Source organism: Octopus bimaculoides, chromosome 8, assembly GCF_001194135.2.
Source record: "Octopus bimaculoides isolate UCB-OBI-ISO-001 chromosome 8, ASM119413v2, whole genome shotgun sequence".
Lineage (NCBI taxonomy): Eukaryota > Metazoa > Mollusca > Cephalopoda > Octopoda > Octopodidae > Octopus > Octopus bimaculoides.
Genome location: NC_068988.1, coordinates 27,287,119 through 27,299,298, shown reverse-complemented (window position 1 = coordinate 27,299,298; position 12,180 = coordinate 27,287,119). Strand labels below are relative to the sequence as shown.

Here is a 12,180-nt window from a genome sequence, read left to right as displayed (position 1 = left end):
TTGAACTGGATGGTTTCTTCGCCTGGGACTAAGGAAGAAAGACGAATGAAAAAAAAAAAAGAAAAAAAGAAGTTAATGCCCATTTGGTTTACTTACAATGAATTCACATGAGTCTCAACAGATTTAAAGAATGATGATGATGATGACGATGATGATGATGATGACGATGATGATGATGATGACGATGATGATGATGATGACGATGATGATGATGACAATGGTGATGGTGCTTAATATTAAGGGCCATGCAAAAAAAAAGTCAAAGTGAGACAATATCGAAAATCAAAAAAAAAAAATACAACAGCAAGCAAGTTAATGATAATTTGTAAAAGGAAATGGGGTAGGGGTGGGGTGGTACAGCTGCTAGGGAGGCAAACTATACAATTTCAACAAATAATAGCAGTTTTATGCCAAAAAGACAAAAGCAGTACAAATGGAGGAGGGGGTGGGGGTGAAAAAAAAAAAACTAAACAAAATGACAGCTTTTTTGAAAAAATATGAATAAAAAACAAACTAACATGCACAAATGGAGGGGGGATGGTCACTTACGGTAATAGTTACATGTGCAGAAAACTACAAACCTTAAGAAGTAGCTGGAGGTTGTCTAATCTAGAACATGTGGCAGTTAATACGTTTGAACTAAGTTTCTAACCCTCCTTTGACAAGAAAGACACTCTGAAGTCTCAGTATTTAGACTAGAGATTATTAATATGTTTGGGCCGAAGGAGAACCAAACTTTGTAGATTATATTTAGTTAATAATGAATTTATCAAATTGTGGTTGAATTACTGGCGGTGAGATCATTCCTATTTTCCCTTAGCAAATAGAAACTAAAGCATACTCTTTTACTTGTTTCAGTCATTTGACTGTGGCCATGCTGGAGCACTGCTTTTAGTCAAGCAAATCGACCCCAGGACTTATTCTTTGTAAGCCTAGTACTTATTCTATCAGTCTCTTTTGCCGAACCGCTAAGTTACGGGGACGTAAACACACCACTATCGGTTGTCAAGCGAAGTTGGGGGACAAACACAGACACACAAACACATACATATATATGATGGGCTTCTTTCGTTTTCTGTCTACCAAATCCACTCACAAGGCTTTGGTCAGCCTGAGGCTATAGTAGAAGACACTTTCCCAAGGTGCCACGCAGTGGGACTGAACCTGGAACCATGTGGTTAGTAAGCAAGCTACTTACCACACAGCCACTCAAATTTTATGGAAATAGAAGGTAGATAATTAATTAATTGGATACTGAGAGTAAACTCTAAGCGATGCCCTATAATGGTTGTTCAAAAGGTAATGTAAGAATTAGAAAAGAATGTATCTGGCTAAGCTTTTGATATGGTCATCTCTAAACCAGATCAGTGGTTCTCAACCACGTCTTGCCTATGGACCACTTTGATTCCTGTTTGACTCTCTGGACTCCCATAGCCATTCGATGTTTAAAAAAAACGCCTATTTTTTTTTAATAATTAAATATTATTATGAACCATATAAAAAAATGTTAAAAGATTGTTTATTGTAGAAGTAAAACCAATTCATTTCACATAAATTTTAACAAAATCTTACATGGACCCTCAAGAGTCATATGGACTCAAGGCTCATGTGGTTGAGAACCAATGAACTAGAATCATCTAAAACATAATTTAGATGTATGCTTCTTTCAATAGAAACTTTGTGGTTTACTAACAGACCAGTAGTTTTGTGCTGTTACCAAGAAATCAATAGATATATGGGCAGTTCACTTTTTCTGATGATTCACCCAATATATGGCTAAGCTGGGAAATTTTCTAGAGTAGGTCTGAAGTATTGACAAGGATTGTTTATGAAACAGTATAAGCAGGCTATTTTTTGTTATCTTCTCTATAGATTTTTGCATAAGCTGTCTGCCTGTATAACAGGAGAGCTACAATATTAGTTAGTTATTTCTAGTTTTCATGGTGTTCAATAAGTGAGAAAAATTTACTCTCCTTGGATGAAATTGACTCTATACTACAATTATTACCTATAGGAAGATTTGAACTCAGCACTGAAAGCTAGTGGAAGATTTCTCTGTAATAGTGTTCCTTTAGTGCCTACGGTAGTACACCGATGTCTTCATTCGAACAATTTTAGACCTTGGTGACTTAGAGTTCAGTGTTCTTTCAAAAAGAGACTATGAAGTGCAAATATGGAATAGATAGTCACTCATAGATACAAACAGCTGGTGGCATTATCTTAATGTCTTGCACTTACAGGGAATCAATCTAATAGTTTCTAACATTAAGTATTACATTTTACTATCACTGCAGTATAAATCTGCAGTAAAACAACTTGCTTAACAGGAATGTGATTATGAAATTTATGACCTTTTTAAGACTGATCATGTGATAGTAGATCTGCATCTTGCTGCCCATAACTGTTGAAGACACTAAAACAAAGCCAACGAATACGTCAATCCTTCAGGACATGTGTAGAGGGTTCTTCATTAAATCTAGACTATGAAGAAGGATCTTCAAGACTGCCTTGATGGTATGTGACCAGGTTTTTGATAAATGCTCACAGTATCATGTGATACGAGCACAAGACTAAAGAGTAGATTTACATACATTTTATACTTGTCTCCACTAATGCTGCTCAAAACAGGATAGGCTTTATTGGCTAACGTTATGATGCTGAAAAACAAGCCACTAAATTTTTGAGACTTCCACAGCCTGACAGAGAATGAAGACTATTCAATTACACTGGCGCAATTGGCAGGGATATGCAATATGAAACTGAGATCCTACCAATGCTAATGATGGCAGAGATTCCTTGTATGGCATCATGAAACACATCTCAGCTGCATTAACTTGAACAATTTCAATTCCATCTATCAACTTTTGACAATATTTGAGTGGATAAGATATTAGATTCTGGCCTAGAGAATCCATAGTCTATCACTGGCATAATATTGGATTCTGGGTAAAGCATTTCACTGTTTTCCTTCCTTGCCTACCTAGTCATAGAGCAAGTAAAAACACAAAGAAAGGAAGAATGTCTCAATATTAAGGAGCTGAATCATCCTGAACCATCTGGCTAGTTTGATGGTTTGCAGTGCTGAGATTAAATCTTCCCACGGGAATAATTGGCCTATAAGACATACTGAAACCTAAAGATTGTGAATTGGATTTTAACTAGTTCTAAGCTGATTCTATTTGGGGTTTTAATATAATTTACTTTGATAATTGGAGCAGAAGCAATCCAGAATGCCAAGTCAACAACTTTTTGAAGAAGTTATGTTACAAACATCATGTTAATACTTCTTCACATAAACAGGTTAGAAAAATTAATCTTGACACCTCAAAAGGGTTTTAGTATGTAAAAATTTGCCATTGGTAAATTTTATGCTGTTATTGTTAGAAATTTTCAGTGTCTGAGGTTATTAATAAATTGCAATGTTGACTTTGGGGTGGTTTTACTGTCTAAATAGATGAGACGGCAAGAAAATAAAACAAAAATGCCAAGACGCATTTTACTGAATAAAATTATATATTTCATAGATTTTGGTTAGAAAGCCGTCAAAGCTGGTAAAACAATTAGCAGTGGAAGCCTTAAAAAATGCTTAAAAAGAGAAGACTATCTTGTGATGAGTACAGGAGTTTTAGAAGGAGTTTAGTAACTAAAACATGATCAAACAATATATTGTTTCTACCAAAAATCAAGAGTTTTCACTCACTACTTAGAATGTCTAGAAAAATGCAAAACAATTATGTTACAACTAAAAGGAATATAGAGACTACCCAGAAAAATACATTGAGATTTAAAAAGTTAATGTATAATATTTTATAGGTTCTACCCCCACACACAGGTTAAAAGGCTCTGAAAACGTTATTAGATGTCTTTCAGGTTGATTTTATTTCTAATGCTAAACAAGTGCGATTGCTCTCAATTTATCTATCTATCGCAAGATGAACTGAGGAAAGTAATGCTCAAAGTATCAGTTCAAAACATGACCTCTGGGTCAGTACCACAGCCAAATAGTTTGTAATCCTCCCGGAATAAAAAGGAAAATAGATTTCAATATGATATAATATAGCTACAGAGCTTAAAGTAGATTCAAACATTAACCAATACAGGAATGTTTCCAGATTGAACCTGAAAGTCTTGGATTAACGGAACATGGTAAATAAGGATTGTATACTTGGTATAATTTCATAAAGTCTTATTAAAACATACTTTTTTGTGGTCTGCCTTCGCATCAAGAGTGGCTTGCTGATTCGCCTTATTCGTTGGGCCTTTAGTAGGGCTCTTCTGCTGCTTGGATGAAGTAGACTTTACAATAGGATCTTTGTTCCCTTTAACAGCCGACTGACCACTGGGTACTTTAGTGAGCTTTGTTTTAGCCTTAGATTGTTTAGTCTGAGTGTTTGTTTGTAGAGGCTGCTGCAAGCAAATAAAATTTGTGGTAAAGAAAAACGTCCTTTCGCTCTCTGCTTTTTTAATTTTTTAATTTAATTATTACTTTAAATTACTTTAAAAAAAATATATAATAAAACTAAATATGTCCTGAATCACAGTTAGTGAGATCCATAGCCACTAATCTTGGTTGGGGACATAATGTATATTTAATGATTATTTAGAGAAGCTTTTGTATTTTTGCAGTAAAAGCTATAGTTCAGAGGCATCGTTTTAGGCTTTACCCCCAGTTCCATAGATTGTTTTAGGTTTAAGATGTAATTTACCAATTCACCACCAATTAATAGCAGATGTGCTTTTAAGCAAAATTCTTGGGACACTTGCAGGTGGCAACCAAAATTTGGAATTGGCTTTCGGTTGATGTAATAAAATATGCTGTGGAACAATATTATAATTGGCTGTAGACGGAATACATTAAATTTTTCACAAGGAAGCAACTGTGATATAGTGATTTTTTTTTTTTTTTAACAGGCAGAAATTTGTGGCAGCCAAAAAAATATAACTAAAAGAAAAAAATAAATAAATAAAATAAGAAAGCCTTTCGTGTACAACTGAGATGATAAAAGGTGATAGGGTTTGACAATATTAGTAAAATACATTAAAACAAACATGCTGTAAGATTGCTGAAAAGTTCAATCTGTTCTATTGATATAAGAAGATACAACAATAATAGCAACAACATCAACAACAACAACATCAAAGTGAAGGGAACTGATTGACTAATAGCAATGCAAAGCAATAAATATATAATTACAATAATTAGTAAAAGTGCTAAAAGAAGATTAAGCTACATAAATTATTCTAATTGGTCAGTGGAAAAAATAATAGAAGTGGATAGAAGACTCGGGTTTGGTTGACGGCAAGTGCCGTATGAATGCAAAAGTTCTCAAATAACAAAGTTACTTTTTGAAGAGGGAATTAGAGTTCAAACAAATGTAATTTGTTTGTTTCTGGAAATTTCTTTCTTCAATTCGTCAGAAATCATATTCTTTTCCTAAGTTATGTAGTTATAATTCTAGATTGTTTTCCAATCTGATAAGAGGTATTTTTCAGTTGGATGCTGTTTCTTAGATGAATCCCTCAAATATAAAGGAATGGTAAGTTATTTCAATCATGTGGATTAACCCTTAAATGGCAGACATCATCAAAGGAAAGCGAATATTTTACAACACTTTTTGATAATGAAATTGTAAGTTTTATTGTGCAAAAGATTAACAATTATTAGTTTTGTACTTGAAGTGCAAGTAAGAATACAAAGAGATGTTTTTTTTGTTTTTCACTTCCTGTTTGGCACACACATTCATGCAACCCTTTCCTGCCATTTAAGGGTTAATGAAAAAGAGCAGCATAATACATGTAGCAGCTCATCTAGGGATAAATCGAAATCCAAAAGCTAGATTTGAACTAATCAATCATCTTACAAGCTATACAGTCCAGCATCATAACCTTTCAGCTACTGCACTTCTCATAAAACACAGATGTGTGTTGAGAGAAAACAAGTGAAAAGTTGGTTTTTGCAGTTGTGGTATGTGAAAGAGTGATTAAGCAAATCTAAGAAATAAGCTCAATTTAGAAGATTTTTTTTACATAAAACTGGTTACTCGAGGTATTATGTAAGCACATTATTAGCAGTTTATTAATATTATTCCTTAGAAATAATATAAAGAAGTAAGTAGATTAATTCAAAACTCTAAATATCACAAGTAAAGTTTTTTTGGCATCCAGGAATTCTTTAATTCTCTTCTGTTTACCAGTTGATAGTGTTTACAATACCAGAAAATTGAATAGAGGACACTGATGTCTATGGAAATTTTGCTTGGAACTGAATGAAGACGAGTTTGCAGAGTTTTGAGAACTCTAACCACTCAAAACAATAACTTACATTTATTTAATTTTATTTTACTATTACTAAAATCTAATTTAACAATTATAACCAAAAGAAATTCAAATTTAATTAAAATAAAATTTAAAAAGCAGAAAGTTGAATTCACACAACATTAAATAAAAAAAAAAAAAATTAAAATTTGGGGGAAATTAGATTTGGATATTGTATTTGCCAGTGAATAGAATATACAATATTTTTATTTTAAAATCAATGCAAAATCTACAATGTCTTAAAAGTTTTGTTATTAAACTCAAATATAACTGGAAGCAGTATATCACCCTTTGAATGAGATGTTTGGATGCTGACGATTTGGCTTGGCTGACTGGACATTCAATCTGTTTTTGCAACAGTACTTTTTGGCACTAGAGGCAAACACACGCACACACACACACACAGAAATATACACATATAAATAGATGGATAGAGGGAAAGAGTGATGGGGAGAGAATGAAACATTAAACCATTTGATGTCAAATAGGTCAGTTGAATGAGCCACGTCAAACAGGTTTGCCAAAATGTCACATACCCAATCGCACTATATCTAATAATGTTGATTAAAATATTCTGACTTTTGTTTCAGTATATTATACACACTTGCAAATACATTAATTACAATAAAAGAAACATAACTTTGAGAAAAAAAAACATAACAAAACAATAGGTATCAAAGATGAACAAGCACACAACATACATACATACATATACATATATATATATATATATATATATATACACACATATATACATATATATATATATATATACACACACATATATACATATATATATATATATACACACACATGTATATATACACACACATATACATATATATATGCACACACACACACACACACATATATATATATATACATACACATACATACACACACACACACATATATATATATATACATACACATACATACACACACACACATATACACACACATACATATGACTACAGGTAAAACTTGCAGAAATGCCATTGTCATTGAGCAAATACATAAACTCTGTGAAAAAGAAAATAATACAATAAAATGTTGATGAATATATTTTCCTTTATCTTTTATTTATTATTTTTTTTTTTGTTTGTTTCAGAGATAAACTCTGTCTAAAGGTGGAAACTTTTGTACTGCAAAAGAATGCAACAAGTTGACTTCAGAAATAAATACAACAGAAGAAAAAAAATAGATGACGATTTTTGTTATAAACCAAGATTAAAGTTCACAGATATTTTTTTGAAATCACCATTAAAAAAAAAAAAAAAAATCAAAATAAACTATTATTATTATCAGTGAAATTATTTCCTTTTATACATGCATGAAGAAAGAATGGTATTGTAGTTAATTTGTAATAATTAAAAAGTTTTATTGGTATCAATAAAGGTCTCCAAACAAGTGAATATATAAATGGTAACATCAATTTCTCCTATAATAAATCTCACATCTGGTATGCAGTATAGAAGCTTACCCCAGTTTAACTTCAGCCATTTAGCATTTAGATTACACTGTCAAATGTAATCCCTATTTATTCGCATTGTTTTCAATTAATCATGCAATTATTTTGTAGCTTTGAGATTTTGATGATATGATTGTTTAATTTAAGAATGACATAGTAGAGAGTAGGTGTGAGAGGTCAGATCTGACTGGTTTGAACATAAAACAAATAGAATATATTGGCCAGATTTGGTTGTCTAAATGCTAAAAGATTATAGAAATTTACCCCAGTCTTTGACTGGTGCTTAATCTTGCTGGACCTGGTGGCAGGTTCTTGTGTCCATCAGGTTTAAAAAAAAATTTCTTTTTTGCAAGTATGCTTAATTCTGATTATCAACTCTTTTGATGTCAACCAGCCCAAGGCTCTATGATTCTGGGATTTTTCCTGCAACTTTATGCTCCAAACATCTGCTTAATAACGACAAAGTTATTTTACTAAATTCTTCATTATCTTCAAAATTAATTGATACAAAGACAGTATATTCTTTTCTACTCTAGGCACAAAGCCTGAAATTTTGGGGGAGGGGGCCAGTTGAATAGATCAACCCCAGGATGTAACTGGTACTTAATTTATTGACCCCGAAAGGATGAAAAGCGAAGTCAACCCCACAAAGATAGTATATTGCAACAGAAATCATCATCATCGTTTAACGTCCGCTTTCCATGCTGGCATGGGTTGGACGGTTTGACTGAGGACTGGTGTGCCAGAAGGCTGCACCAGGCTCAAGTCTAATCCGGCAAAGTTTCTACAGCTGGATGCCCTTCCTAACACCAACCACTCCGAAATATAACAACAAAAGGGTTAAACCTATAATGATTTTTCTTTGCATTTATTTTATTGTGATACTATAAAGAGACAGCATGTAACAAAGAATCCAAAAAGAAAATAATTAAGCTTAATTAATTTTAAAATTAGTTTTTTTTTGTTGATGTAACCAAGGAGAATTATCATAGATATACAGATAGGCATACATCAACTGACATACTTTTATAAATCCTCAAATCAAAGCCAGGTCAAAGATCAATATGTCAAAAAGATGAAGTTTATTGTTTATTTTATCAAAGCAGTGTTGACTTAAGATAACATTCAGAACAACAACAATTAACATGTTATTCACTGAAAGGTATTAAGGTTAATTAATTGAGGCCTATTATGAAAAAACAATCAGAGTATTAACTACAATACATATATAGAACCAAGATCTAATATTTACTCTCCAACTGGTAATATGAATAATGGCAATCACAGGAATTTAAAAGAAAAGACAAACTAATATTTGCAATACTAAAACAGAACTCTAAACCCTTTCAACGTTTTTATTCTAATCCAGTGGTTCTCATAGGATTTTGTTAAAATTTATCTCCAATAAATTGGTTATAATTATACAATACACAAAATATTTAATAATATCTTTTTTATACACTTGCTAATTATATTTAGTTATAAAAATACAGTAAGATTGCTTTTTTTTTTATATACAGTGAATGGCTATGGAGGTCCAACAGAGTATAATAGAAATCGAAGAGGCCCACAGGCAAGAAATGGTTTGAGAACCACTGATCCAACCATTGGTGGCAAATTGGATGTAATGTCTTGCAATATCTGTTGTAGCCCTTGAGTTCAAATCCTGATGATGTCAACTTTGCCTTTCATCTTTTTTTTTGGGGGGGGGGGGGTTTCAAAAAAAAAAAAAAAAAAAAAAAAAAAACTAACCTAAATCTTTAGAAATTGACAATCAAAATAATAAGAGAAAGTATCTTTGGTACGGGGAACAAAAAAATTAAAATATAATATACTGTAGTCTAAAAATTAAATAATAGATTCAATGGTTAAGTTTAATACTTTAATGTCTTGGAGAATATAATGTTCCAGGATCCAAAAGTAGGTATAATTCCTCAAGGGAAGTGATTCTAAAAAGTGATATGGCAAGAATTTCTTCAACCCTTTAGCATTTAAACCGGTTGTATCAGACCCCAAATTTTCTACCTGTTTTATGTTCAAACTAAACAGATCTGGCTTCTCACACCAACCTAACAATGTCATCATTGAAACCTCAAAGCTACAAGATAACACGTAGTTAATTCAAAGCAATCTGAATGCTAAAGGGTTAGATTATTACTACTGAGTGGCTGTTAAACCATTTAGCATTCAGATTATTGTCATATGGAATATTTATTAATTCACATAGTTTTGAATTAATCATGCATTATCTTGTAGTTTTGAGATTTAAATGATACAATAGTTTATTTTTAGAATAACATTGTAGGGTAGGTGTGAGAGGTCAGATCTGGCCAGTTTAAATGTTAAAGCATTAAGGCAGTGGATGGCATAACTGGAGAGTTGGTAGCCAGACAAAAGGCCTTGCACTAGTAATTTTTTCATTAGAAAATAGTAATACTTAAGAACTTAATGGTTGGTCAAGAGACAAAGTTGGTAGACACCAAAGTAAAATGTCTAACATTAATTTCATCTTACAAAATTTTTTTGTTCAAATCTCGCTGGAGGTTTACCCAACTTTGGTTTTACTCCCACTAGGTTTAGAAAAACAAATGCTTGTATCGGATAATTGACTATATCTGTGTGATATAGTTGTTTCCTTATATCATTTTGATTTTATTTCTGCTTGCTTATTTTCTATCAGAACTGCTAGACAACATATCTTTCTGAAGCAAGTGTAACTCACTGCAAAGCAAACATCTCAAGGGTTTTCCTAGAGATATTTATATTATTGTTAGTGTTTATATCTTTTGTCAATATACATTAATGAAATTAATAAAATAAGGCCAGGGGACAACAAAATAATGTATGGAAAATGTGCAAAAACACACAGAATGGGCAGTAACAAAACATGTTCAACCACTCAGACTTAAACATACATTTATATTTGATGAGCTTCAGTACAGTTTCTGTCAATCAAATTCAACTCATAAGGTATTGCTCAACAATACCAGCGGTGAGCTGGCAGAAACGTTAGCATGCTGGGTGAAATGATTAGCGGTATTTCATCTGCCGCTACGTTCTGAGTTCAAATTCTGCCGAGGTTGACTTTGCCTTTCATCCTTTCGGGGGTCGATAAATTAAGTACCAGTTACACACTGGGGTCGATGTAATCGACTTAATCCCTTTGTCTGTCCTTGTTTGTGCCCTCCATGTTTATCCTCTTGTGGGCAATGAAGAAATGAAAAAGAAATAAGGTATTGCTCAACAAGAGGCTGTGTTAGAAGACATGTCCAAAGTGCTACACAACAGGATTTCACAAAGAATCATGTAATTGTGAAGTAAACTTCTTAATTAATTACACAGCCATGCCTATGTCCATTTAGCTGCTGTGTTGCATGAGGACCATATATAAAGAATTCTCAAGAGACACAAGCCATAAAATTTATAGAAATTAAAATGAGATTGTGTAGTATGCTTAACTTTTATTTTTTTTTCAAGAGTGTTAGTCACAAAATGACAAATGAATGAGAGCTGTGACCTCAGCTCCTTGAGAAATTACCTACATACTATGGCTCTTGTTATATACAATAAATAATATTTAATGAAACAGTTGTGACCATTAATTGTTCAGATGTTACATTTGTCTGTTGATTTATCCTAGATAAAGAAAAAACAAAATCTATACATTATAGATTCACTACAGAAGATATGAACTTCCCTTTTCACTTACGAGGTTTTAGGAAGCAATTTAGAAAGAAACCATTGTATCTATACAATAGTTATTTCTTTCTAAGCATGGATCAAAGGTCACATAGATCTAATAAAGATTAAAAGTAGCAGGAGAAAAAAAGGATAAAGATTTTTAAAAATATTCCAAGGAATTTTATATATTAACTGAAGAAACTTAATTTCCTTTTACTGTGGATTTTCACTTTTGACTGTCAAAGAACGTACATTTATCATTATCATTGTTTTAATGTCCACTTTCCTTGCCTGCATGGTTCAGTTAGAATTTGTTGAGGTAAATTTTCTATGGTCAGACGACTTTCTTGCTAAATCTTCACCTGTTTCCAAGCAACATTGACGGGCAACATTTTTTTGTAGTGTTTTTGGTACCGAAACACTTTCAAACTTCTAATATTTGTATATTTTGTGGTATAGAACAGATAAAAAATTTTGTATTCGAAGTTATTTTATGTAAAAAATTGTCGTATTTCGGTAATTTCAACCAATCACTGACGTCTATTGAGGTGAAAACAATTAATGCCGTAACGGTGTCATGGGATCTTTTCCCTTGAATAAAATTAGTCCCGTTGTTTGTCAACAACAACTACCCGTGTTACTCTTATTTATGACATCGTTCGTGCGTTTGTACTGGTTTTAGCTTTAGGGTTTTAGGGTTAGGGTTTGGGTTT

General features: G+C 32.4%; 1 protein-coding gene across 1 annotated transcript in view; it reads right to left on the bottom strand.

Annotated features, from left to right (window-relative positions):
- Window positions 1-12,180, bottom strand: part of LOC106874386 (cylicin-2) — a 47,863-nt gene that overhangs the window by 21,645 nt on the left and 14,038 nt on the right. Inside the window, exons 2-3 of the mRNA XM_014922101.2 lie at window positions 4,201-4,407; window positions 7-28 (exon numbers count right to left, since the gene is read on the bottom strand). Coding sequence (XP_014777587.1) covers window positions 7-28; window positions 4,201-4,407 — 229 coding nt within the window. The remainder of the gene's footprint in view (window positions 1-6; window positions 29-4,200; window positions 4,408-12,180) is intronic.